Here is a 27,666-nt window from a genome sequence, read left to right as displayed (position 1 = left end):
CGAGTGAGCGCTCTCGGGCAAGACCTCGGAGCCCGGATATCTTGGGAGTCAAGTTATCATGGTTCCTGTATCTGAGAGCAGCTCAGAGTTCGGACCAGATGGTCCAGTCTTTCGGGCTCAGGAGCTCGGAGCTCGGATTAGGTCTGAATTGGACATACTTCAGAGCTCGGGTAAGATTCTTGGTCCGACCTTATCAGACGTGATTGTCTCGGATGATGTTTGAATTCCCATCGATCCGGTGACCCCCCAAGTCATGTGTTCTATGATTTCAAGAAGGTCGGACATTGTTACTCGGTCAGTGAAATGCTTGACTTAGTGATGTTTGTTCCTGGCGAGGTTGCTTCGCCCCTACTAGATGTGCTACGTTATCAGTAATAAATGCTCACTTTCCAAACATGCACACCATGCATAGAATCAGCATAGAATTGCAAATATACTTTCTCTTCAAGTAATATATACATTTCCCGTAACATTTCTTGCCAAAATCATGCCCTAGAAAATTATACAGTTCATTACATTTCCATATTAATTTAGTGAACTGCTGAAAATCATGTGTTGAGTAGTATATGTTTGGCAAATTCCAACTGTGTAGTCAGGCTATAGCTTCATACAAGTTGATAAAGAAAATTGACCACTAACAAAGACTGAGAGGCATCTAATTAAGTTTGTTTGAGATTCCATTACAATGATCAGTTTTACCTGTGATTGTGTTCCCATTTGTAACTTCATTTTTAAAAAGGAAATATTCATTTGCTATAAGCATGATCTCCTCTATTATATATGAACTCCTCACCCTAACTATTGATAAGCCTGCAATTTTAACATAACGACAAATTAATGTATTTTTTGGTTCACCATCACTGGGAATAAGTATTGCCTAAAAGTGTATTGTTAAATTAACTTTTTTTCCGAAAGAAAGGCTTATTATTTTGCTTCCAGTACTGTTCTACACTTCACAATCATTCGGTAATTAATTGACAAAATAAATTAATGTGTCCAAAATTATGATAAATTGATATGTATATATATATATATATATATAAATATATATTGAACAAAAAGATATATTAGTTTATTCTAGTAATTTTATAATTTATGCCGAATATCGTAGGCACCTCTTTTTAAAAAAAAGGATTTGAACTCAAAGTTTTAGAAGTTTATATATGGATCAATTTTTTAAAATTGCATAGTTTGAAACAGATAATGCGTAAAAACTAAAATTATGCACCTTTAATTTTTTTTGACATTTTTGGAAACTGAAATAGCATTTTTACTATTTTTCACCACTCATCCCACTTTCAATTGTATTCTAGAAATAAACTAAAAAAAATAAAGAGTTTATTTACTAAAAACAAAATTTATTTAAGCTCTTTAACTTATTTTTATGATAATTTAAGAACAATATTTTCCTGCTGCACAGGCAGCAGGAGCTCCTACAACATTAGGATGTGGCAGCCTCTTGGGCTGCCACGCCTGTTTCATTAGTTCCCTTGTTTAAGTGGTTAATTAACTTCTTTAATGCTAGTTAATTAACCACTTTAATTATTATAGTAGCACATCTTTATTTTTTAGGGTATCATTGATTAACTTTCGTCAACTTATAAAAAAAAACTAAAAAATTCTATCAATTGTTAATGAAAACATTTTAAGATATATTTAGATGCGCTATTAAATATTATAGCCTAATATAATAAAAAAAGAAAAATAAATAAATACTTTTATATTTATTAATTCTTTAGTTTGTAAGAGATATTTTAAAAAGTGAAAACAATTTAAAATATTATTATAGCATAATATAATAAAAAAGGGAAAAATAAATTATGATATTTTAAATTGTTTTCACTTTTTATATAACAAAAATTTACTTATGCTATTTTTAAAAAAATTGCACTTTGTTTTATTTTTTTAAATTATTAAAATTTATTAGCTGTAATTTAGTAAGATAAAGTAATTAAAAAAATTCATTCATATATGATGAAGAGATTAATAAAATAAAATGAAATATTGTTTAATTAGTTAATTAATTATAAAAATATTATAATTTATAGAGTAATATAAAAATTAAAGAAAAAAATATTAAATGACATTATCTAAATAATTAACATATAAAAATTCAGAAAGAAAAATAGTTAAATATATTTCAAATTGTTTCCACTAACAATTGAAGTACAATTCTTAATTTATCTATAAGTTGACAAAAGCTAATTAGTATACTCTGAAAGAAGAAAGGTGTGCTATTATAATAACTAAAGTGGTTAATTAACCACTTAAACAAGAGAACTAATGAAACATGCGTGTAAACAAGAGAACTAATGAAACATGCGTGGCAGCCCAAGAGGCTGCCACATCCTAATGTTGTAGGAGCTCCTGTTGCCCGTGCAGCAGGAAAATATTGTTCATAATTTAATTCAGAAAAAGAAAAACTCATAATAACTATCAAAAAAATTTATCCAATTCTATAAATATCTTTATGTTATTAATCAAAATTTCTAGAATTTTACGCCATTATTGAAAACTTATAATATTTTTCTCCAAAAATAGATTAATCTTTTATAAAAGTAACTTAAGAAATTAAATTATATTATATTTTTAATTTGTTGTTACGATATTTTTTTTATGAATTTGTTATGATATTATTAATACTGGATTTAGGGTAAAAAAAAATCAGTTGCTGAGCTATAAACTTTTTAGTATACTTAAGTTACTATCCTTTACCATTCAAAAAAAAAAAGTTACCATCCTTTTTTGGTATATTTTGGTAATACAATTTCCATTTTTCCTTAACAAGGTGTTACTATCACAATTCCGGCCAATAGTTACTTATGTGGCAACAAAAAATTGAGTTATATAAATTTCGGTTCGTCATATAAGTGATGATTTAACTCATTGCTGAAAAGATATAAGTTGGATCATCAAAATATAAAGATGAGATTGATCAAAATTAAATAAAAGATTATTGAGGATTTATTAATTAATTGTATCAAAGTTAACATAGAATTCTACTATAAATACTAGTCACCTTCACGTAAAATCATTCATCTCATTTCTCCTAATTAATATCTTCATCCTAATTCCCTCACTATAGTTCTTCATTTCTTCTTAAAATGGGCTTCTTCTGGTCTGTCATCCTCATTCTCTTTTCCTTATCCTTCATTGCTTCCTCTGAAACAAACATTCTCCAAACTTTCATTGTTCGTGTAGAAAATACTGTGAGACCATCTGAGTACTCTGACGTAGAGCAATGGTATAGCTCTATACTGAAAAATCTTAACTCGGATTCTTCAGCCTCAACTCAAATTCTCCATGTTTACAAAACAGTGTTTGAAGGCTTCTCCGCCAAGCTTATACCAGACCAAGTTCAAGAGCTTGAAAAACGCCCTGAAATCATTGCGTTATTTCCTGAACATACTTATTACCATCAAACCACCCGGTCACCGGATTTTCTTGGACTCCGAGCTAGTTTCCCAGGAAACATGTATAACGAGTCAGAATACGGTGACAATGTGATCATCGGATTGCTTGATAGTGGTATATGGCCGGAACTAAGTAGTTTTGACGACGAGGGTTTGGGTCCCATTCCTTCTCATTGGAAAGGAGAATGCCGCGGAGGAGAAGGGTTTCGGTGCAACAAAAAGCTCATCGGAGCCCGATTCTTCAACAGCAAAGGCGTCAATGCAACTGATGGTAACACCACTCGAGACGCTTTCGGTCATGGAACGCACACAGCTTCTACGGCTGCCGGACGAGCAGTGAGCAATGCGGATTTTCTTGGTTTTGCAGAAGGCACTGCGGTGGGTGTTGCACCCAAAGCTAGAGTTGCCATGTATAAAGTATGTTACGTAAACAAAGGCTGCGGCGGCGCTGATATTCTCGCCGGCTTTGACAAGGCCGTTGAAGATGGCGTCAATGTTATCTCCGTCTCCTTAGGTTCGATATTTTCGCAACCATTGATCTATGATGAGATGGCGATTGGCTCATTTGGTGCAATGGAGAAGGGTGTAATTGTCACAGCTGCTGCAGGCAACGCTGGTGAATTTGGTTCTGGTTCTGTGTGTAATGTAGCGCCGTGGATGATCACTGTTGGTGCTAGTACAATTGACCGGAAGTTTCCTGCTGATATATTACTCGAAGGCACTACAAAAAATTTGGCTTCTTGTGACGAATAAAATTTATCATGTTAAGCCCAAAATTTGTCACAACAACGTTATTGTGACTACTTTGTGACGAATTTTGTTGGTCACAACAAACAAGTCACAATAAGTCAATTTTATAGTTTGTCACCATAAATTTTCTATTGTGATAAAATTGTTTTGTCACATTCATATTTATTGTGACGAAAATGTATATCACAAGTAATCCAATGTTGTCAAAATTTGTCGTAATATACATCGACTTCTAGTGACAAAACGCTAATAACATGACAAAAAAATATTTATCACAATTCATATAAATTTGTCACTACATACACCGAGTTATTAGTGACAAAAAGATTATATGGTGATAAAACCATATTTATCACAAGTAATATACATTTGTCACCACATACGCCGAGTTATTAGTGACAAAAAGATTGTGAAGTGACAAAAAAATATTTATCACAAGTAATCAATCATAAAGTGACGAAATTGATTGTCATAATAATTAATTAATTGTGATACATGTAATTTATCACAACAAGTAATTTAACATAATGTGACGAGATTAATTGTCATTATAATTAGGTAGTTGTGATAAATTTAATTTATCATAAGAAGTAATTTAACTTAACGTGACGAAATTAATTGTCATAATAATTGGTTAGTTGTGATAAATTTAATTTATCACAACACGTAATATAATGATAATGTGACAAAATTAATTGTCATTATAATTTGTCGACGGTGACAAATTTAATTTATCAAAATAAGTAATTTATCATAACGTGACGAAATTAATTGTCATTATAATTTGTCAACGGTGACAAATTTAATTTATCACAACAAGTAAGTTATCATAACGTGACGAAATTAATTGTCATTATAATTAGTTAGCTGTGACAAAAAAAATTTATCACAACAAGTAAGTTATCATAATGTGACGAACTTAATTGTCATTACAGTTTGTCATCGGTGACAAATATAATTTATCACAACAAATAATATATTATAACATGACGAAATTAATTGTCATTATAAGTTGTTAACGGTGACAAATTTAATTTATCACAAGAAGAAATTTAATCATTACGTGACGAAATTAATTGTCATTATTATTAGGTAGCTGTAACAAAATTAATTTGTCACAACAAGCTATTATTTCCATTTTTATCGATACCAAAATAATTGAATACGGTAATTTGTTGCTAAAATCAATGAATAAAAAACAAAATCAATTCAAATATTACATAAAATTATCAATGATTAAGTCTTTAATAACACTGAAATAACCGATCGTATGAAACATGTAAACTATTTGCTATAAAGAAAAGAAACTAAATTAGGCCTAACTTTTGATATAGGAGACGTCCATCTTCTTTCATTCAATTCCAATCTGCAAGAAAAAAAATACGTTTATTATATACACTTTTATTTTCAAACTGACATAATTAAGTGAATAATTTTCAAATTATAGAAAAAATTTAAAAGCGTAAAGAATTAAAAAATATATTTAAGTAAGCCGTCACATACCAATCATTAGATGGTTCGTCATCAAGAGATTTTTCACAGCCATCGATACATGTTTCGTCGCCATCAATAGATATTTCTTCATCATCTTTTGCATTCAACATTTGTTGAACAAGATGCTTGAGTTTGCTATATGATTGAGAAATGTTATCAATTTTCACCTGTTGATTTTGAATTTGGTCATTTAGTTCTTTAACTTGCTTTTCAGTCTCAAACTTCTCTGCTTGTAAACGAGCTTCAAACTCTGATTCTTTAGCTGTTATCCGTTTGGCTCCATATCCGAGTCCACGAGCATAACCAGACTTCGGTATATCCAAAACCTTTTGTAGAATTTTCCTCCCATCAATTGCAACGCCTTCCTCGAGTGCTTTTGAGCGAATAGCTTCCATTTGTTCCTAATTAATTAAATATGCTTTAATAACACTTTATAAAATTGTGTTTAGATAACTATATATATAAAAAAAGAACTTACGTATTTATCTCCAGCTTCTGGGTCAATCCATGAGCCGTCTTTTTTACGGTGTGCTTGACTGTAGAGCCTCATTTCAGGTGGCTCTTCATCAATGACTTCAGATGTTTCCTATAACGTTCATACAATTGATTAAAAACTAAATGATAAAGAATTTAAATACGAAATCAAAAACAGATTACATATAAACTCATATTTACCATTTCATACAAACGTTGGCAATAAGACTTTGATCCCGAAGTGTGAGAAAAGGTCACTTTCTTGCGATTATTAATGTTTACAGTGCTTCGAGCCTATTATAATAAAGCCAACACATAAAGGTTTTAAAGGTACATATCATATTATCAATAATAAAAGTTTTATATAATTAGATATAAACTATTTTAACCAAAATAGTAGAGATATTCGTATCTCAGAAGCATAACTCGTAAACATGCCAAATACTCGGCGAAGTACAAGCATTTTCTCGAGTTATGTTAATTATGTAGACATCTGAACTCGAGGTAAGGCATAAAACTCGAAGAGTTTCAAGCCTTTCATCGAGTTTGAGCTTCTCAGATATGAACTAACTCGAGGAAGGAAAAAATACTCTACGAGATCATTCATTCCTCGAGATTTTCATTTCTGTATAAGCTCATTTTCGTGGAGAGGCTTTAAACTCGAAGTGTTTCAAGTCTAACCTCGAGTTTAAGCTTATTCAGAGTTAAAATAAATCATGAAAAGGCTAAAAATCATTTAATATTGAAATCCTTTGAACAAACCTCGTATTTTCGTTCAGAACACAATATGTGAAGCTAATTTAGATATAATTGGAAACATACTACCAACTAATTAGATAATAAAATACTCATTTTTAGCAAACGATATTAGACAATTGTATATAAAATTGAAACATTACCTTAAAGTGTGCATGTTCATCAAAATGTTCACATAGGTTCTTCCAATCGTTAATTTTTACATCCTTGGGTGGATGTTTTTCAGCTTCTTCACGAGTAGGGAACGTCTTATAGTGTAAGTGACACTGATACTTGAAATTTCTAAATCGTCTAGCCATCATTCCATATACTACTTCTCTTGCATGTGGATCACTTAAATCAATCTCAAATTCACCCTATCAATAAAAAAACATATGAATAGTCACATATTATAAGAATACAATTATTCGAAATAACAAGTATGCTATAAAATAATTATTAATTCTACCTGAATAGTTGTAAGTAAGGCTTCCTTTTGTTCAGCGCTTATTTGAGACCAATAAAGTTTACCTAGCGGTGCCATTAATCGAGTGACAATACCAATTTCCATTTTGAATATCTTTTCTGAAGGACCAATTGGTAATCTATTTGTTTTTGCAATCACAATTCCACCAATTTTTGAACCATCTTTAGTCATTTTTTTAACTTCAAATCCTCTAGCTTTACCTCTACCATTCTTTTTTGGAAGAGGACCTAAGAAGTACAACAGTTTACCTCATGTTAGTTTGCTTTTTGTTTCCAAATTGATATGTACCTTTTTAAAAAAATAATTTATATGCAGTTTGTAAACGTTATAGTGACTGAATATAAACTATATGTGAACCATAAGTCAACCTCAGAAAACAAAAAACAAACACAGAATAGAGAAATACGTAAGAAATACAAAACTTTACCTCATACTAGTTTGCTGCTCTATTAAACTTTATATGTAATTATCATACTATTTTAAAATTTCATATGTATGTCTTATACTATTTTTAAATTTAAATGCAGTTTTTAAGACGTTTTTGTGCCCAAATATGAATCTTATGTCAACCGCATGAAACACAAAATAATCACAAAAAAGAGAAACAAATTGATATGTATGTCTTATACTATTCTTAAACTATTTTTAAATTAAAACACATTTCTTTTTGGGAAGAAGACCTAAGAAATACTACAGTTTATCTCATGTTAGTTTTCTTCTCAATTCAAATTGATATGTATCTCTTATACTATTTTTAATTTTTATTTAGATGCAGTTTTTTATAGGTTTTTGTAACCTAATATGAACCTTATGTCAACCGTATGTCAACTTTATGAAACACAAAATAGAGAAAAAAAAACGAATTGCAAAAAATATAAGGTAAAAAATAACTTGAAAACAATATTTCCATTCCAGCAAAAGCATTGAAACACAATTTCATTTGTTAATTATATCAATTCTCTAAGCAAAATAAATGAAACACAAAATAAATTCAACCTAACCTTCATCAACGTTTGTTGGTTCACCGGACATGGTTTCAGTTTCACCATCCCTGTTAACTTCAGCAGCCACTGGTATTGCAGTTGAATCATCACGGTGGTTGTGATGTTCAATACTATTTGGGTTTTGAATTGGAGGAGACGGAGATGTTGTGTTCACCAAAGGAGGAATAGGTTCCGACTCAGTTTCGGTAGTCTGAGATTGTTGTGATATATTTTTCATCGATGGTTTGTCATTCCCCTTCCTCAAATGAGCTTTCAGTCTAGCTGACCTTTGTAATTCGGTAAACGATATAACTCTTTTTCTAGTATTAAGTGACATTGTTCAGAAAATCGTTGAAACAAATTGAATTGAAGAACAAGTATGGTGAGAATTGTTTGTAATTTTTTTTATGATCGATATTTTGATAAGAACAAAGAAACCACTTTATTTTGTCATTCAACAACGTGATTCCTGCAATTATGGTTAATGCCAAAGAAGTTTCCTTTTAGAGGGAACTTCTTTAATTAAAAAATTAAATAAGGAACAAATTATTTTCGTTTCCCTCTTTTTTTTTTTCGTTTCCCTCCTATTTTAATATTTTTTCCCTCCTAATAAATTCGTTTTTAAATTTTCCTGATTTGATTTGCCAAAATCGTGTCAAATCTAATCAGTTTGAGATATATTCTGAAAATCTTGTTGGATAAATATTGTTTTTTACTCGAGGTAGTAGAGAAAGTCGACGAGTTTTATATGTTTAATCGAATATATGCTCTACTGAACTCGTCATAACTCGATGACATGGAAAATATTCGACGAGTTTAAACAATATACTCGAGTTAAAATCTATTTTTTTTCAACTTAATCCAAATATCACCACTTTCCTTTAGATATAGAAGCAAAATGCAAAATAAAAAGTCTTTGTTTCCCATATTAAAAGCAAAACAAAGAGTCTAATGTTGATAAATGGTTGATTTTATGCTTATTTATGATTAGATATCAAAAATTTATGTGTTATTCAACGTAATAGTTGACCACTCCATTTTTATCGCTCTAACATAAATATTTCAAAACAATATTTTGTCTTAATTTTTTTGGAGGTAATATATGCCTTTTGCAAATAAATTGCAACAATAAGAAATTTTTCCACTTTTGCCTATTCTTATAATTTATTTTAATGTTTTTAATTAGTATAATTTGAATTTTTAATAGCTAAATTTATTCCGTTGAATATGATTTTACTCGCATAACCATTATTAAAATTGTATTTTAGGGTTTAGGGTTTAGGGTTTAGGGCTTAGGGTTTAGGGTTTAGGGTTTAGGGCTTAGGGTTAGGGTTTAGGGTTTAGGGCTTAGGGTTAGGGTTTAGGGTTTTGGGTTAGGATTAGTGTTAGGGTTAGAAAAAACAACATTAATTAGCAACATTCAATTTTTTTTAATGACCGCTAAAAAAATAAAACAATATTTAATTTATTTTTTTAATGACCGCTAAAAAAATAAAACAATTAATATTTTATTTAGTTTTCCAAGGACATCCATTTTTCATATCGTTGACATAAAAAACCTCATGTATACTTGAGAACTGAACACGAAAGAATGATTTGTTTCAATTCCATTTTTACATTAACAAAGCAATGTGGCAAAATTTACATGAAGTTAATTTTATGAATTTCGATAAAAATTAAGAGAACTTAAAATATACGTTACATGTGCCTCAATTTAACGTTGCATGTGCCTCAACTTACGTGAGATGTAAAAATGAACCTACAACTTCAACCTACTCGTAAAATAAGACATGATTTCATCACAAATAAACTAACTCGTTTTTAAGTACATAAATCTCAAATTCATGTACATATCTTGCAACCAAGCACTTTTGCAATTTTGAAAACAGATTGGTTCAGGCAGTACACACTTTAATAATCACAAGTTATGAGTAGCACACACAGACATGTTATTATGTCGTTGCATTCTATAAAGTTTATACATTTAATAATGTACGTAATTTAAAATTTTATGAAACAAATTATCAAAAATATATAGATCATATCATAATATATTAATAATTTTAAATGTTTAAATATTAAAAAATCGACTCAACCAAAAAATAAAAGCTTAAAGACTGATGTAATCAAAATATTAATTACATATTTTTAAAATTTAAATATTTAAATTTGTAAAATATTAACATTTATTCAAATTTTCTAGATCATAATCCTTTTTTCTACGGATTTAGATATTTAAATATTAAAAATTGGTGGAAAAGAAAAATAAAAGCTAAAAGACCAATGTAACAAATTAATTACATATTTGTAATTCATAAATATTCAAATTAATTACATACTTGGTAATAACATTTCAGACCTACTAATAACACATGAGTTTATCACAATTAAACCTACTTATGTTCAAATACATAAACCTCCAAATTCAAAATACTAAATCCATAATCAACAGCTATGCATATACATCTGCTCCACGTCTTCAAAACTGCACCTCCAAGTCTCCAAAACAGCGTATCCAGAATTAGATATTTAGAACCAACTATGCAATCAGCCACCCATCTTATCTGCAATTTGGAAAACAGAGGATATTTCAGGAAGAAAAGTAATGCCCTGAAACCAAATGAATGACAGCATACAGATATGAAATAATCAAAATATTTTGGTTGTTACTAACCTTAACTCTCCGGTGTATGTGGAGGTGAAGGATCATGTGCTCCCAAGGTGCCGAAACAAGCCTTCCATCGGCGATGTGACCTTCGTTGTTCTCTTTTAATCTCTTCGATAGATGTTTCAATATTAGTCAACCTGGACTTTGTTTCATTTAACAAAGAAAGTACTTCCTCTTCAAAAGCTCCCCTTCGCTTCGGCTTTCTTGGTCGCCTCACTTCCTCCTCTCTTGGTTGATCTATACCGACATCATCCCTCACCACCTCACCTTGACCATTCTCGGTTTCCAGTTCTCTACTTACATTATCCTCATCTTCGTCACAGTCATCTTCTATTTCTGCTTTTCTTCCCTTTCCTCTTCTCGGCTGGCCAGTTTTAATTAAATAACAATTTCGGTCCTTTACATTCATCAATTCTCCATCCATATCAAGAATGTCGGCTTTACGGAGCATAGTTTCATTAAGATACGCATCCCCCAAACATTCCATCTTATGCAAATCATCCTCATCAATAGCACTATGAAGCAATGCTATACAAGTTACTAAATGACCATTTCCAAGTGCAACTTTAGATGATGTTGCCATGGTCATCATGCTTTTAAAAATTAAGTGTATGAAATCAACACTTTTTGCCGAACGTCGCACTAAATAGTCAAGTACTAGTAAATCATCCTTCGTTACTCTATTCGACTCCTTTTTACCACATATAGAATGACAAAGGAACTTATGAAATATAAGATATGATGGTTCAATTATGAGTCCATTAGGAGCTTGTTGTAAATCGACCGAGTCTTCACCGGTCAATTGCTTCCATACTCTATTAACATCAAAATTTGAAGGACAACCTCTAATGCCACCTTTAGGCAACTTCAATTTCTGATTCATAAAATCATACCCTATGCTATAATCAACCCCTTTTATTCTAAAAGAAATTGCTTTTTCATTCTTAGAGGCATAATTCAAGGTGGTATAAAATTCTCTAGTTAACTCTTTATAAACTTGATACTTACCATGTGCAATAAAATTTAAACCCATTCTACCAACTATTTCATCAATTTTTGATTTCAAACCCATCCTAGTCAACAAAGCATAATCAAAATATCTAGGTATAACAATAGGCTTGCGTGAAATAGTTTCGTAACGAATACCTTCTTCGTCGGAGAAAATTGGAAATGGGCAATCATAATTTGAGGACAAATCTTCTCTTGTAACAAATTTCGGAGGCATAGTTGAACTTGATGATTTCCCTTTTGAAGCAACTCTTTTAGCTCGTCCCTTTGTTGATGCCATCATTTTGGTTAATGATTTGATAAGATTATGATAGCAATTTGATGAATTTAGAGGCTAGGTTTCGGGTTGTGGAATGGGGAAGATTTAGAGAAATTTTTTTTTCACTTGTTTTGATTCTAGGTTTCTAAAGAAAAGTGGGAGGTTTAATTTTCAATTGCAGTAATTTTCAAAATAAATCGAGGTGGGTCTAAATACTCGACGAAAACAAAGCCTGAAATCGAGTTTGGCATAACTGGACTAGCATAAACTCGATGTTAGGTTTAAACTCGTCGAATATTAACCCATCATCGAGTTTATGCAGCACTGAACAGAAACAAACTCGATGTTAGGCTTAAAACTCGTCGAGTATTTAGCCAGACATCGAGTATTTACTTGTCCAGTTCTTTATATGCACATACCCTAATTAAAATAATAATTTTAATCATTTAAATTATTAAAACTATAACAAATTAATTGAAATCTCAAAATTTTAAATTATTGATTTCATTTTTTTACCCTTGAAAAAATGCCTCTATTGAAAACATTAATTTATTTTCAACACCCTTTAAATTTTTTATTCCAATTTTATCCTCATCTAAGGTATATGTCTCTTTAGTGTGTGTCTAATGTATCATATAATTTACCTCTCCTTTTTTCATATAGCGGGAAATACCCATTTGATATTGCAAAATTTGATTTCATTCCTAAATAATCAAAACTCTTTTCTTCCTTCCTAATTTGCCGTGTTCATCTTTATGACCTAAATCCATGGTGACTACACGGGCTGCCACTGAGAACGACGGTAATATCAGAATCGCTGATATGGGTAAGAAATCCGTTGCAAAAAAAGCTTCAAAAAACAAAAAGGTAGTGTCAACCGGAGAAGCTTCAGTTCCTCCATCTCCTGTGCAGTTGAGTAAGAAGAGACATGCAAATGATTCACCTCCGAAATCGAAGAAACACAAAGGCATTTCCAGAACTGAATCCAAGAAATCTCCTCCTAAGGTATGATTTCATTAGTTTATAAGTCAATTAAGAACCTACTGCATTAGAATTGTTTTATGTCTTAAAATAATAAATTGACTCTGTTTATATGATTGTTTGAAATTATGTTTAAGTATGCTTGTTTGGAATTATGTTTATATAAAATTGTGGTTAGGTTGGTTGGTAGATAGTTTTGAAGGTACAGTTATGAACTCTATTTTTTTAGGGTACTGAAATTTCAGTTTTTGAAGGTTAATTCCTCCATTCTACTGGGTTTGACAATGAAATTTCAGGTTTTGATTTGGTTATTTTTGGGCATTGTATTGAGAGGAATGTTAGAAATTGTTATGAACTCTAAATTACCCTTACTAATTGGCAGCTAAGTAGGATGGACAATTTACTCAATCAACATTCATGTATCGGAAACTTGGCGTTTCAGACACAAAATTGCAATTTTTATTATGGAAAATCTTGAAATAACAATGACTTGACGTCTACGTGTCCATATCTAAGTGTCTTGTTTACAAGTTTCCGAGTCCGTGTTACATAGCTTGGCAGTTTTAGTGTACATTTATGTAGATACTGGGAGACTTTTATGTTGGAGCTCTAAAATTTGAAAGCTTGAAGTGAACCTGAGCCAGCTTAGTGTTGTTTTACTTGCCTTGGAGGTTTATTACCTTAACCTACAAAATGTTACTTTTTGCACTGCTGAATTGGACCAGCAGTTTTACTTTGACAAGCACTATAAATATCTGAAAAAGAGTGCTGTAAATCTGTGTGCATACTATGGGTTTAATTTCTGGCTTTTGTTATTTTCCGAATTCCTATTTTCGTCTGGCTCATGTCAACATGTTCTTTGTGAAATTTTTGATATCTAACTGTTTTCACTCTAATTTCCATACAGCTATGGCAGTTTAAAGTAAGCCGAGAAGATCGTGTTCACTCGAAGATTGATACGCGCATGTCATACGATGTCATTTCTGATATCAAATCGACTCTGACTCCAGGTGAATTGGAAAAGTTTAGACAATCTTGCTTTGGCTACTTTCTTGATATTCCCAAGATCAAAGTGCAAAATCAGATCATACATTGTTTATTGTTGAGGGAGGTGGAGCAGCTAAAGAAGTCTGAATTGTGGTTTGAGGTTGGCGGTCATAGGCTGAAATTCGGAATCGACGAATTTGCTTTGATCTCGGGTTTAAACTGTCAAGGTGACAGCAGTAAGTATGCCTATACAAAAGTTGAAAACGGCATTTTGGATAAGTACTTCAGCGGGCTGCAATCTGTTTCTAAACAGACCCTTCAGGATTTTTTCAAAGCTAGGCGTTGGGAGTCGGAGGAGGATGGGTTTAAGATAGCATTTATGCATTTTTTGCATAACTTCTTGCTTGCTTCACCGAGGACTGCTCGTATCCCTTTGAAGGACTTTGACGTAGTTGATTCGGCTGATTTGAACGACTATCCATGGGGTATTGACGTTTTCAAGTACACGTTTGATTCTTTGTCAAAAAGAGCTGTTCTTAGTCCGGGATCTCTTATTATTGAAGACAACATTTACCAGTATCGACTTCAAGGTTTACCATATGCACTGGTATGTTGGTTCTACGAGTGTTGCCCGGCGGTGGAAAATACCTTTGCTCAGCTAGTGAACAAAGATGCTATCCCGCGGATTCTGAGGTGGCAAGCATTCGTTCCTGCAAAATACATTGATGTTGACAGGGATTTATTTGTTGAGATTGCATCCGATGAGGTTCGTATGTGTTAAATTTTCAATTTTTCAAATGTAATTTATCATTGACTCTGTTTTCATATATGGTGTTCATTTGTTATGTGTAGATGATTTTCCGATCAATTGTTCCAACCCCGGCAGAGATGAATGCCCTTCGTCTAGGTGACTTATTCAAAAAAATTAAGGGAAACGAGGAGGGTTATTGTCCGGCATTTAATATATTGAAGGACGGTGAATCAACGTCGAACACTTCGAATTTAAATGTTATGGAAGAGAGGCTGGAAATTTTGATGGCTGGTCAAAAGACGATTAAGGATGATATAATGGATTTGAAACGTTTATTCACTTCCAAATGTTCCGAACTTTTGACAGTTGTCAATTCATTGAATGATAGGCTAACTCTGATTGGTGATTCTAAAACGGTAATTTGTTTTGATTTATGTATTTTGTACTTTTATCACTTAGAGTTTAGTTAAATATAATTTATGTTATTTCATATTATGTTATTGTAACCTGATGGGAACCTAATGTGAACTCCATATCTATATCAGGTTGAAATTGAGAAACATGATGTTTCTGATGGCTTGCAGACAAGGGTTGACAAAGGAAAAAAGGTTGTTCTTCCTGCAGAGGACATTTCAGTGAAACCAAGTAAAAATGGTACTTCTATAGTAACGGAACGAGAAGAAAGGGATGGTAGGGAGTCTGTTGTTCCTGTTTCTGCTGATACTAAAGCTACTTCCAGCAAAGAAAGGGATGGTAGGGAGTCTGCTGATGAAGAAGAAGGTGCTGAAAAAGTCGAATTGGAAGATTTGGTTTGCGAGAAGGCTGTACTTGAAGGCAAGGATGACCGTGGTGAACCTTGTGTTATTGTTTCTTCCGAACACGTTGATGTTATCTCTCCGAATTTTGAGGTATATTTAATAATTTGATATTAAGCTGTTTTGATTAACTATATTAATTTGTTTATTGTCAATTTACTAGGTTTCGCGACAAAGCGAGTTGAATTTAAAATCTCCACCAGATGACACCATCAATCAGACTAAAAAAAATGCAAGTGAATCGATTGCTGAATTCAAATCAAAGGAGGTATTGTTTGCTTTAAATTATATTTATAGTTTAATTTTATAGTTTACTTACTGTATCCTCTCTTATGTTTTTGGTAGTCTGGTCCTTCTTCAAGCCGCTTCATACCGACGCAAACTGGTTGTAAAGTCCGTATTTGTCCATTTGATGCTAATCACATTTTATTCAGTGATGCCACCAAACAAGACATCATTCAGAATTGGCTGGAAGAAGGACGTCCTAAAGGGGCCAAGTTCGTATCTCGACTAACTTTTTTCAGTTCTGTTTTAATGCTCACTTATTTAATTTTTTTTTCTTTGTTTGTTTAGAAGACAATACTGGATATACGATCCAAAGATTGATAAATTCCATCCTCGTCTTTCTCTTGGCGTGGTTGATATTGAAACGAAATCCTGGTTTTACCATCTCTACCACGTTGGAAAGCCTCTTGAGTGTTCTGTAAGTAAATCCTGTTTTAATGCTCACTTAGTTAATAACATTGTTGTGACTGTATGGCTACTTAACCTTGAATTTTGTTTATTTGGCAGCATGTAGATGTTCTCTTTTATTATCTGAGAAAGAAAATAAAATCTGGATGTGCTGCAAACAGTAGATGTACGTCAACTGATAATTATTTTGATCGGCGTATTCAAACTCTCTACACAGCATACAAGAAAAAGCAAGATGTGTCACTTGTTTCTTTGAAACATACAGTGGCTATCTACATTAAAGGTGGTGCTATGCGTTGCAATACGAATTGGGCTGATGTTGACGATGTTCTTTTTCCGATCAATTGTGTTAACGATTGGCATTGGATTTTGGCTCGCCTGAATTTCAAGGAACGATGCATCTATATCTACAATTCGTTGAGGTCGGCGCAATATGACAGATCAGCAACTGAATATGTTACTTCCTATAGTGTGTTACTTCCACTATTCCTTCAAGCTACCAATTTTTATGATTCTCGAGATGACATCGATACTACTGCCGGTGCTTATGAGGGAAAGAGAATAACTGATCCGTTCAGAATAGAGATTGTGGAAAACATGCCTATCCAAAATGATGTGTAAGTCTATAATTTGTTTTTAGCTTTAGTTGGTTGGGTTATATTAAAGAGTTATGGTGACAGAATAGGAACCTAATGTCAACCTTGTTTCTTATGTTTTTTTATTGTTTTCTCACTTTTCGTAGTGATTGTGGAGTTCATATGTTTTCCGCTGCTGAGTTCTTTGTTGATGGGAAAGTTATGGGGCATGATTATGATGTCAAAGAACACCGTGCTCGTTACGCTTCGTCATTATATTTGTATGCTCGTTGGAAGGAAAGCTCTTGTTGTGTTAGTGAAGATGAGGGTCCTCTAAAACTCAAGAGAACATCTGCCTAGGGAGTGAAGAGGAAGCTAATTTATGGAGGTTCAAGATGAAGAATGTTATTGATTTTTGTTTGTAAAGAAAGTCTCCTTTTTGTCACACTTTTATTTTGCTTGGAGGACATAAATGTCCATTTATTTCTTATTTGAAGACTATTTTAGAGTATTTGTAAAAACAGGTAGTTACAATATGTGTAGTGTTTTAGCAAATTTCCGCAAAATTGTGAATTGTCAATAGTTATATTAAAAGGCAGGAGTTCAATTCTATTTTTCTGTTCTGTTCTATAGTAGAAGTACAAAATTGAGAAAAAATAATTGGTATTACACCAAACCTTAAAATCAAACTAAACCAAAGGAATCAATTGAATGTTTGGCTGATATCTCATATATAATTCCATACGTTCAAACTCGATGTGTGTCTAATATCTCGACGAGTTTTCATCAACACATCGAGTTTCTGCTATCCAGTTTTCCACAAATTTCATGTTGGGCTGCATAACTACTGCCATAAAACACCAAAATTCTACAATCTACATTCAAGGCAATATAAAAAAGCATCTCTCAGTAAAATTCATACTTTCAAACAAGCTACAAGAATCCAAAAAGAGTTCAATAAGCGGTAAATTTCAGTCACTAATCATCGTCTTCGTCTTCATTGTCACTGTCATTTGAGTCTTCTAGTACATCAGTGTCGGCATCATCATAATTGATCGTAGTATCATCCTCCTCATCGCTAGAATAAATCGGGTTTGAGTTTTGACCTTGAAACATTTGACCAACATCAACTTCATCCGGTAATACATCTATAGGATGCAAGAGTTCCAAATTTTCACCACCATTTTGATCGACTTCATGACTATTATCTGCCTCGTATTGCTGATAGGGCTCATCATTCAATATTGAATCTTCATTGCACACTTTTTCCTTTTCTGGCACATCAAATATATTCCTGTGAAATGATTTTTGCACAATTTTCCAATGACCTCCATTTTTCATATCGCTGACATAAAAAACCTGTTGTACTTGAGAACTCAACACGAAAGAATCACCTGTATACCATTTACGGCTCACATTAACAGAAACTAAGTTGCCATCTGTTTTAATTCCATTTTTATCGCCAACATCCCACCAATCACATTTAAACAAGAAAACATGATTCCCATTAACATATTGGAGGTCAATGATATCTGTTAGCACACCATAAAACTCGATTTCTTTCGACTTATGCTCTCCCGTAACTGAAACTCCATTATTTTGAGTCCGACGAAAATTATCACGCTCAACTGTGTGAAACCTAACTCCATTGACAATTATCCCACTGTACCTAGCAATTCGTATATCAGGACCTAATCCCAACGCATATATATGATCTGTTGCTGCAACCAAACCAGTAGCACGTAAGCGTCCAACCTGAAAAATAAGTTTAATGGTGAAATTAGAGGCATAATTCAATATTTAGTACTTTTATAGCATCATACTTACACACTCCTTGAACCAACTGGCAAATCCTGCCTGGTGTCTTTTTTGCACATCTATAACACTTTCCTTTTGTAATTCCTCAATGTGAATCCTGCACAACGTTTATAAAATTAGATAAAAAGTGTAAAATAAAGCTATTTTGAAACTCTAAAGTCTTTGTTTTTTCAAAATAAAATAACTTACTTAAGATATTCATCAACATCCTCACAATTGTTAAGCACATACCACTGCAATTTTTCAAAATCAGAATGGGATAACGTTTTATATTCTGTAGCTCCTAAAGGTCTTGCATTGTTTGAAAATATGGAAAATCCATTTTCCACTCCTATTTGCACAGGAAAATTATTTCTCTCAACGCGATTATATATTGTCTCAACACCATGAAAATACAGTGAACAAAAGTTCAAACATTCTTTAGTGATATACGCTTCAGCAATTGAACCCTCCGGTCGAGCTAAGTTACGTACATAATTTTTCAAAGTACGTAAGAACCTGCACAACAAATTTGTTGTAAATGTGAATAAACCATATAGATATATAAAAATTAGTTAAAACTGCAGCAAGAAAACTAAAAATAAAATTTCCTTATCAACTAACCTCTCAATAAAGTACATCCACCTATAGTGAACAGGGCCTCCTAATTCTACTTCACGTGGCAGATGAATTGCCAAATGCATCATTACCACGAAAAAAGATGGAGGATATATCATCTCAAGTTTACATATTATCAAAATGATATCGCTCTGCAACTTTTTAACTGTAGATCTTTTTAAAGTCTTCGAACAAAGCTCCTTAAAGAAAGAGCTCAACTCTGATAATGCAGTGTAAACCTCACTACGCAAAGACCCACAAATTGATGCTGGAAGTAACCGTTGCAAGAATATATGATAATCATGGCTTTTCATCCCCATAACTTTGCAGTCCTGAACACTTACACATCGAGAAAGATTGGAAGCATATCCGTCTGGCAACCGGATTGACTGCAACCATTCGCAAAACTTTCTCCTTTCAGGCTTCGGTAATGTATAACAAGCAAGTGGCATAAAAAATTTATTTCCCTTTTGCTGTAAATGTAACTCTTTTCTTATACCCATTGCTTCTAAATCCATTCGAGCCTTAATGTTATCCTTAGATTTTCCATCAATATTCATCAACGTACCCAATATATTTTCACATATATTCTTCTCAATATGCATTACATCTAAATTATGACGTAATTTTAATGTTTTCCAGTAAGGCAATTCAAAGAATATACTTCTCTTTGTCCAATTGAGCTCTTCAGGACCACGTGCACGCTTTTTTTGGTTAGGTGTCTTCCCAAAAACAAGGCTTTTTGGAAGCAAATCTAATTGCCTTAGAACTTCATCTCCTGACAACTCTTCAGGCTTTGACCCGTGCTCTGGTTTGCCATCAAATTTTCTGCTTTTTCTCCAAGAATGTTGGGCATGTAAATATCTCCGATGACCCATGTAACATTGCTTCACTCCATTTTTTAATGTTAGCGAACACGTCCACTTATTACACACAGGACATGCCAATTTTCCTTTTGTGCTCCATCCAGATAACATTCCATATGCTGGAAAGTCATTTATTGTCCATAATAATGCAGCATGTAATTGAAAATTCTTACCGCTATATGCATCATATGTTGTCACACCGGTCTCCCATAACTCTTTTAACTCATCAATTAATGGCCTTAAATATACATCGATATTATTTCCGGGAGATTCTTTACCAGGAATAAGCAAAGATAACATCAAAAAATTCTCCTTCATGCATTTCCATGGTGGTAAGTTATATGGCGTCACAATCACCGGCCACATGCTATAACTCGTGCTCATATTTCCAAAAGGGTTAAATCCATCACTAGCAAGCCCAAGTCGCACGTTACGAGCATCTTTGCCAAACCAAGCATATTTCTGGTCAAAATCTTTCCATTCCGTAGCATCAGCTGGATGTCTAATCGTATCATCATCTACACGTTTCTCCTTATGCCACCTCATATTTTCACCAATATCTTTAGACATAAATAACCTCTGAAGTCTAGGTACTAAAGGGAAGTGTCTAAGAATTTTTTGAGCAACCTTCTTGCGTTTTCCGAAACCTAATTTCCATCTAGGGGCCTTACAAGTTGGACACGTGTCAAGATTTTCATTTTCCTTCCAAAATAGCACACAATCATTTACACAAGCATCAATAGTTACGTAACCGAGTCCTAAATCACGCATCAATTTTTTAACCTCATAACTTGAACTTGGAAGGGTTTCTCCTCTCGGGAGTGCATCCTTGAACAACTCCAAATTCGAAAAAAATGACTTATTACTAGAATTTGTGAGTGCTTTGATATTAATCATCTTAAGAAGAAAAGAGAGCTTTGAATATTTTTGACTTCCAGGATATAGTTCACAATGAGAATCATTCCACAATTTAGCAAATTTTGCTACTTCTCCTTCTAGCATGTTATTATCTTGATTGGGAAGTCTGTCTTCCATGTCGGTGTCCATAAAAGTTGCATTACACATATCATCTAACATTTCTGAAACATCATTTCCACTATCCTCCAATTCATTGTCCGAATTAATAGAGCCATCTAAACTATCACGAGGTTGAGAAGTCTCACCATGGTGCACCCAGTTTGTGTAGTTTTCACTAATTCCATATTGATATAGATCCATTTTTACTTCTTGCAATGGCTTCAAATAAATATTGATGCAGTTCTTGCATGGACACCGAACTCTTCCATTTGAATCAGTAAAGTCTTTTGCAACATTCAGAAAATTTTTGACCCCTTGAATATAACATGAACTAAATCGGTACGACGTCATCCAACTTTTGTCTGATGGCGTCCCTTTAATACCAAAATAATATATTAGGCAACATCAATATTTGGTACAAATCTATCAATTGAAAATATAATTAAAACTTACCCATTACAAATCAGATACCGTTAGCTATTTTAAAAATATATCCAATTTCTTTCCCTGAACTACCTGCAGTTCTAAAACAAGGCTAACATTTGGTTAGTGTTACTGTTAAAACATACTCGAGGTCAGCCTATATAGTCGACGAATTTTTAAACTTAACTCGAGTTTATACGTCGTTTGCAATGTTAAACTCGATGTCATGCTTAATATTCGACGAGTTACATCCTTAACTGGACTTTTTTATCTCTGTCAAAGCACAAACTTGATGTAAGTCTTAATACTCGACGAAATGGAAGCAAAACCTCGAGTTCTTGATTTTACTGAGCTAATAAACTCGAGAATAGGTGATAAGTCGTCGAGTTTTAAGCCCGACCTCGAGTTTGTACGAATCAGTTAAAAAATTAAATTATCAATTGAACAAATAAGCAATTTGAATGTGAAATTCATCCTACATTAATCAATTTAGTCTCTTTTCATAAGTTAAAAAATACCTGGACAAATAAGCATCAACAAACACAAATCAATGAAAGTGCGGCGGCGTGAGAAGCGTACAAACGTATGGAATTGATGCGGTAGTGTGGTGTCAATATTCAGCAAAAAAAGTTTTTCCCTAATGAAGAGTGCTTCGATTAACCTAATTTGGATATTTGAATCTTAATTGTCATATACCTTTTTTTATCAAAATAAAATATAATTTCATAACCCATTTAAACCTGTTATCATAATTTTTTTTTTCAATTCCATGGTGACAAAACATTTATTAATCACAATATCATTTAATTTCGCTTAATTGCTGAAAAATAAAATTATTCACAATATTTTTACATATTATGATAAAATTTATTTTATCATAATAACTGTATTTTTAATATACAGTGACAAAACAGTTTTTGTCAAAACCCATTGTCACAACAAACACAATTAATTGCTATAGTGACAAAAATATTTGACACAATATTTAATTATCACAACATTATATAAGTTTAATTAATTGCTGAAAAATAAATTCGTTACTAAAGTCTTTAAATATTATGCTAAAATTTATTTTTTCATTATAACTGTATATATTTTCTATTTTACCATTTATTTTCTGCAATTAGTTTTTCTTTCTCTATTTTGTGTGTATTTTGTGTTTCATAAGGTTGACATATGGTCAATAAACGGTTTATTTACGGTTATTATAACTATAGTTTAAAATACAGGCACAAAACATTTGTTTTGGCAAATTACTTTGTCACAACAATATATTTACTTTTTTATATAGTGACAAATAAATATGACACAATAAATATTATAACTGTCTTTTTAAAATATCGGAACCAAACATTTGTTTTGGCAAAATATTTTGTCAGAAAAACAAATTTACTTTTTTTATTGACAAATAAATTTGACACAATAAACAGTAGTGGAAAGAGTTTATGTTTGTGTTTTATAAGGTTGACATACGGTTGACATCAGGTCCATATGCAGTCGTTATAACTGTAGGTTTAAAATACGAAAACAAAACATTTGTTTTGGCAAAATACATTGTCACAAAGACATATTTACTTTTTTATAAGTGACGACAAAATTTGACACAATAATAATTTATTACAATATCTTTTATTGGCAAAATACTTTGTCACAACAAACGTAATTAAATTTTATAGTGACAAAATATATCTAATTGCTGCAAAATAAAATTTGTCACAACTTTTTTAAATATTATGATAAGAATAATTTTGTCATAATAAAAATATTTTAAATTACGGCGACAAAACATGTTTTTGTCAAAATAGTTAGTCACAACAAACATAATTATTTTTTATAGTGACAAAAATGGTTGACACAATATGTATTTGTCGCAATATCATTTCATTGAACTCTCATTGTGACAAAATAATTTTTTTTGTCACAACTAACCTATTTATTATGACAAAATATAGTTTGTCACATATTTTTTTGTCACAAGAAGCCAAATTTTTTGTAGTGAGGCGGTGGTTTTCTCACCGGAATATCTCTCTTCGACGGCGCTGATTTTTTTGAAAATGAATATTGGCCGTTGATTTATGGAGGAAATGCATCGTTAAACAATTCTGGAAACGCTGCGTATTGCCGTCCTGATTCTTTGGATAAACAACTGGTACGTGGCAAGATCGTAGTGTGTGATTATGGTGCTGATTTTGGTCCAGCTTTAGGATTGACTGTCAAGAAATCCGGTGGAGTCGGTGTTATTGTTGCTTATGTAAAACCTGATTTTTTAATGGCTGAAGCTTATTTAACTCCAGGATTGTCCATCAGTTCATCCAACCGTCAACTTCTTTTTGATTATATGTTTTCCACTGCTAATCCTAGGGCTACGATTCAATTCCGGGGGACTCAGCTAGGGATCAAACCCGCACCAGTAGTAGCTGATTTCTCATCTCGTGGGCCCAACAAACAATCGAGGTATGTGATGAAGCCAGATGTCATTGCACCAGGTGTCGACATCTTAGCGGGCTGGTCCCAACTCAATCCTCCAACTAGAACACCAGAAGATAAAAGACGCACAGAGTTTAACATAATATCGGGTACGTCAATGGCATGCCCACACGTGTCAGGTATTGCTGCTCTCCTCAAAGGAATGAACCCTGATTGGTCACCAGCCATGATTAAATCAGCCATCATGACTACTGCGTACACACACGATCGAGATGGCAATCCAATTCTAGAGGAACCGTTTTACAGTACGAGTACACCCTGGGATATGGGATCCGGACACTTGGATCCACAAAAAGCTCAAGATCCTGGTCTTGTATATGACATCACTTCCGATGACTACGTGGAGTTTTTATGTGCGTCCAATCTGACAAAGAAAGACATAAAGATAATCACACGTAGATCATCAGCTGAGTGCGAGTCTACTTTAAACCCATGGGACATCAACTATCCTGCAATTTCTGTAGCTTTTGAAGCATCCAAGCCGTATATAAAGATGATTGTAGTGAAGAGGACAATGACCAACGTTGGGGATGAAATGTCAAACTACACTGTCGCAGTCAACGGTCCGAAGGGTGTAAGCGTGACCGTTGATCCTCCAGAATTGGTATTCAAATCCAAAGGTGAAAAATTAAGCTATATGGTTAGGATTGTGCCATACAAAGTGCCAAGTTTGAAATATAAGAGTGAGTTTGGGCATTTTGTTTGGTCTGATGGGACGCACTATGTTACTTCTCCTTTAGTGGTGACTTGGCATGCATAATAGTAATAATTAACAAATAAAATAAAATTATTGGATGTAATTATCTTTCAATTAATGGAAAATTAATACCATATGGTTTGGGTTCATAGTAGAGAACTGCTAGCAAATTATTAATTGGCTTAATACATAGTTTGACCCCTGAACTTGTACCCTTTTACCCATCTAACCCTCAAACTTAACGTCTCACCTATCGAACCCCTGAACTTGTTAAATAACCCGATTTGACCCCCGAACTTGATAAATACGTAAACATTGAACCCCTCCGTACACAATTTCTTCTAAAATGTTTCAAGTGACAGGTGGACACGAAGGGTTCAATATTTACATATTTATCAAGTTCAGGGGGTCAAATCGGATTATTTAACAAGTTCAGAGGTTCGATAGGTGAGACGTTAAGTTTAGAGGTTAGATGGGTAAAAGAGTACAAGTTCAGGGGTCAAACTATGTATTAAGCCATTATTAATTTATGTGCTTTCACCATTCTTTACTTATATCATGTTTTAATTTTATCATGGAACGATTAATTGATGTATGTGTAAAATTCAATGCTCGCTTCAACAATTACAGTTGATATTGATTTAAATTCAGATATTCAATTTTAATTATACATTTATTTCATTAAAATGTGTTTATGGAACATAATTAGAAATTATATATACTCTATTAAATTTTTGTTACTCATGAGTCATGTCATTCAAAAAAATTCTAAAGCATAGATATCTGAAAATCAAAATAAAATTACAGTATGTGATCCATATTTTATAAAAATAACTTTGTTAACTTAATTTTTTTTTCTCATGACTTGATTTCAACTCAAAATCAATATTTTCTAAAGATGATATCAACTCAAACTCTACCTCATGTCAACTCAAATTCAATTTTATATTTTAGTTATGAGGTATAAATGTAAATTTTAATATTTTTTAAGAAATTTTTATATAAGAATTTTCATCATTATAAATGTAAATTTAAACAAAATGAGATAATTGTGTAAACATCCAAACAAAAAATTACTGATGAAGAATAGTAAGGCTTATTAAATGAGAAACTCTCTATGATCCAATAACGGGCCCATTAATAGAGAAGGCTCAAAAGGGCCCAACTAACAGAACCCTTGTCAGAAACCCTAGTGGTATATAAGCGCTCAGCATTTCCTTTATTTATCCAATCAGCCGCGAACCAGACGACGACGACGAAGGAGAAATGGTATCACTGAAGCTCCAGAAAAGGCTCGCCGCCAGCGTTCTCAAGTGCGGCAAAGGGAAAGTTTGGCTCGATCCCAATGAAGGCAACGAAATCTCCATGGCTAACTCTCGTATGTTCTTCCTTTTCTTTATTTATTTCTCGGCGATTTTATTTCTATGATTCAATCATTGATTAAGTTTTAGCTTGCTGCTATGAATCTCTTATTGAACTTTTCTTTACTGATAATTGATGTTTATTCAAGAAATAATCTCTTCATTAAAGTATACTTGATTTTGAGTGTTTTTTAATTGTTTGTGTATCTTGTGCACAATTTGGATTAGAATAGAGTTAGCCTGTTGAAATTTTATTTATCTGATGACTGTTGCCTGCAAAATACAGGCCAAAACATAAGGAAGTTGGTTAAGGATGGCTTCATCATCAGGAAACCAACTAAGATTCACTCCCGATCCCGTGCACGCCGCATGAATGAAGCAAAGCGAAAAGGCCGGCACTCTGGATATGGTATTTTTTTTCCTGAACAATTTGTAACTGTAGCATTTTGATATTCGTGAGCCATTCATTAATTTTTAACTGAGCGGACAGGCTTACCACTGATTTAAGTTAGTTTTTATTTGTAATTCATGTGGTGAATATTTTTACTAAGTGTCCTGCTGTTTGCAATACTCCTCCCAGGTAAGCGTAAGGGTACAAGAGAGGCTAGGCTACCAACTAAAATTCTTTGGATGAGGAGATTGCGTGTTCTCAGACGTTTGCTCCGCAAGTACCGAGAAGCTAAGAAGATTGATAAGCATATGTACCATGACATGTACATGAAGGTCAAGGGTAATGTGTTTAAGAACAAGCGTGTGCTTATGGAAAGTATTCACAAGTCGAAGGCTGAGAAAGCCAGAGAGAAGACTCTGTCTGATCAATTCGAGGCTAAGAGGGCGAAAAACAAGGCAAGCAGGGAAAGAAAGCATGCTAGGAGGGAGGAAAGATTGGCCCAGGTATGATTTATATATCTATGCAATTTTTATCCTTCAGCTTAAATGTTGTTGATAGTCTTATTGTGCTTGTTCGTCGTGTGATTTTGTTGATGTTCATATATTCTGAATTTTGTTGTTCAGGGACCCGGAGAGAAACCTGTTGCTGCTGCACCTGCTGCTCCAACAACTGAGTAAGTGATCGATGAGATATTCCACAAATTTATCAAGTCCTTTGACAATATACTAATTGTTTTCGTTTTGCTTGATCGCAGGGTATCTAAGAAAGCTAAGAAGTGAAGCTGAAATTAAGAAGTGAGATTCTGTTCTTGTGGCAGAGTAGTTTTTTGTTTGTTTTGCTGTTTATTTTTTGTTTTTGGACGATGTTACTATATTTCTTAGATGGAATGAGATTAAAGCATCAACATTATGTTGCTTTATTTTCTGCACAATTTAC

The 27,666-nt window shown here is 32.9% G+C and overlaps 7 protein-coding genes across 7 annotated transcripts; 4 read left to right on the top strand and 3 right to left on the bottom strand.

The window, feature by feature from the left end:
• Positions 1-58: 58 nt before the first annotated feature.
• LOC126687870 (subtilisin-like protease SBT1.5) lies at positions 59-5,112 on the top strand. Its single transcript, XM_050382423.1, has 3 exons — positions 59-170; positions 3,202-4,131; positions 5,099-5,112. Exons 1-3 carry the CDS (start codon positions 59-61, stop codon positions 5,110-5,112), a joined length of 1,056 nt encoding a protein of 351 aa, XP_050238380.1.
• Positions 5,113-5,447: 335 nt separating this feature from the next.
• Positions 5,448-6,438, bottom strand: LOC126687868 (uncharacterized). The gene is made up of 4 exons (XM_050382422.2): positions 6,333-6,438; positions 6,136-6,243; positions 5,667-6,058; positions 5,448-5,454 (listed from the first exon to the last, which is right to left on the bottom strand). Exons 1-4 carry the CDS (start codon positions 6,333-6,335, stop codon positions 5,448-5,450), a joined length of 510 nt encoding a protein of 169 aa, XP_050238379.2. The 5' UTR covers positions 6,336-6,438.
• A 4,184-nt stretch (positions 6,439-10,622) lies between these two features.
• Positions 10,623-12,673, bottom strand: LOC126653915 (uncharacterized). The gene is made up of 2 exons (XM_050347914.2): positions 11,011-12,673; positions 10,623-10,900 (listed from the first exon to the last, which is right to left on the bottom strand). The coding sequence occupies exon 1, from the start codon at positions 12,293-12,295 to the stop codon at positions 11,012-11,014; it is 1,284 nt and encodes a 427-aa protein (XP_050203871.2). The 5' UTR covers positions 12,296-12,673; the 3' UTR covers positions 10,623-10,900; position 11,011.
• Positions 12,674-13,039: 366 nt separating this feature from the next.
• Positions 13,040-16,950, top strand: LOC126687867 (uncharacterized). The gene is made up of 9 exons (XM_056106368.1): positions 13,040-13,276; positions 14,160-15,005; positions 15,092-15,406; positions 15,536-15,898; positions 15,969-16,073; positions 16,151-16,302; positions 16,379-16,508; positions 16,598-16,846; positions 16,939-16,950. Exons 1-9 carry the CDS (start codon positions 13,040-13,042, stop codon positions 16,948-16,950), a joined length of 2,409 nt encoding a protein of 802 aa, XP_055962343.1.
• Positions 16,951-17,886: 936 nt separating this feature from the next.
• LOC126653914 (uncharacterized) lies at positions 17,887-22,712 on the bottom strand. The gene is made up of 5 exons (XM_050347912.2): positions 21,825-22,712; positions 19,495-21,745; positions 19,081-19,389; positions 18,901-18,988; positions 17,887-18,828 (listed from the first exon to the last, which is right to left on the bottom strand). The coding sequence occupies exons 1-5, from the start codon at positions 21,826-21,828 to the stop codon at positions 18,052-18,054; spliced, it is 3,429 nt and encodes a 1,142-aa protein (XP_050203869.1). The 5' UTR covers positions 21,829-22,712; the 3' UTR covers positions 17,887-18,051.
• Positions 22,111-25,041, top strand: LOC126687866 (subtilisin-like protease SBT1.5). The gene is made up of 2 exons (XM_050382420.1): positions 22,111-22,165; positions 23,876-25,041. Exons 1-2 carry the CDS (start codon positions 22,111-22,113, stop codon positions 25,039-25,041), a joined length of 1,221 nt encoding a protein of 406 aa, XP_050238377.1.
• A 1,155-nt stretch (positions 25,042-26,196) lies between these two features.
• On the top strand, positions 26,197-27,661 carry LOC126653581 (60S ribosomal protein L19-3). The gene is made up of 5 exons (XM_050347506.1): positions 26,197-26,356; positions 26,626-26,748; positions 26,920-27,233; positions 27,354-27,403; positions 27,485-27,661. Exons 1-5 carry the CDS (start codon positions 26,245-26,247, stop codon positions 27,507-27,509), a joined length of 624 nt encoding a protein of 207 aa, XP_050203463.1. The 5' UTR covers positions 26,197-26,244; the 3' UTR covers positions 27,510-27,661.
• The last annotated feature ends 5 nt before the right edge of the window (positions 27,662-27,666 follow it).

Source organism: Mercurialis annua, linkage group LG6 (assembly GCF_937616625.2).
Source record: "Mercurialis annua linkage group LG6, ddMerAnnu1.2, whole genome shotgun sequence".
In the NCBI taxonomy this organism is placed as follows: Eukaryota; Viridiplantae; Streptophyta; class Magnoliopsida; order Malpighiales; family Euphorbiaceae; genus Mercurialis; species Mercurialis annua.
This window is presented reverse-complemented; position numbering and strand designations above follow the sequence as displayed.

Excerpts from the sequence above, each read along its gene's own strand:
- LOC126687867 (XM_056106368.1), top strand. The coding sequence starts at position 13,040 with ATGGTGACTACACGGGCTGCCACTGAGAACGACGGTAATATCAGAATC. Across the intron at positions 13,277-14,159 it reads CCAAGAAATCTCCTCCTAAG|CTATGGCAGTTTAAAGTAAG; the intron begins GTATGATTTCAT and ends ATTTCCATACAG. Across the intron at positions 16,074-16,150 it reads CTGAATTCAAATCAAAGGAG|TCTGGTCCTTCTTCAAGCCG; the intron begins GTATTGTTTGCT and ends TGTTTTTGGTAG.
- LOC126653581 (XM_050347506.1), top strand. The coding sequence starts at position 26,245 with ATGGTATCACTGAAGCTCCAGAAAAGGCTCGCCGCCAGCGTTCTCAAG. Across the intron at positions 27,234-27,353 it reads GGGAGGAAAGATTGGCCCAG|GGACCCGGAGAGAAACCTGT; the intron begins GTATGATTTATA and ends TTTGTTGTTCAG. Across the intron at positions 27,404-27,484 it reads CCTGCTGCTCCAACAACTGA|GGTATCTAAGAAAGCTAAGA; the intron begins GTAAGTGATCGA and ends GCTTGATCGCAG.
- LOC126653914 (XM_050347912.2), bottom strand. Across the intron at positions 18,989-19,080 it reads GATGTTGATGAATATCTTAA|GATTCACATTGAGGAATTAC; the intron begins GTAAGTTATTTT and ends AACGTTGTGCAG. Across the intron at positions 18,829-18,900 it reads CCAGTTGGTTCAAGGAGTGT|GTTGGACGCTTACGTGCTAC; the intron begins GTAAGTATGATG and ends CTTATTTTTCAG.
- LOC126687866 (XM_050382420.1), top strand. The coding sequence starts at position 22,111 with ATGGAAGCAAAACCTCGAGTTCTTGATTTTACTGAGCTAATAAACTCG. Across the intron at positions 22,166-23,875 it reads GCTAATAAACTCGAGAATAG|GAAATGCATCGTTAAACAAT; the intron begins GTGATAAGTCGT and ends TGATTTATGGAG.
- LOC126687868 (XM_050382422.2), bottom strand. Across the intron at positions 6,059-6,135 it reads CAGAAGCTGGAGATAAATAC|GAACAAATGGAAGCTATTCG; the intron begins GTAAGTTCTTTT and ends TTAATTAATTAG.
- LOC126653915 (XM_050347914.2), bottom strand. The coding sequence starts at position 12,295 with ATGATGGCATCAACAAAGGGACGAGCTAAAAGAGTTGCTTCAAAAGGG.
- LOC126687870 (XM_050382423.1), top strand. The coding sequence starts at position 59 with ATGGTTCCTGTATCTGAGAGCAGCTCAGAGTTCGGACCAGATGGTCCA. Across the intron at positions 171-3,201 it reads GGACATACTTCAGAGCTCGG|AAAATACTGTGAGACCATCT; the intron begins GTAAGATTCTTG and ends TTGTTCGTGTAG.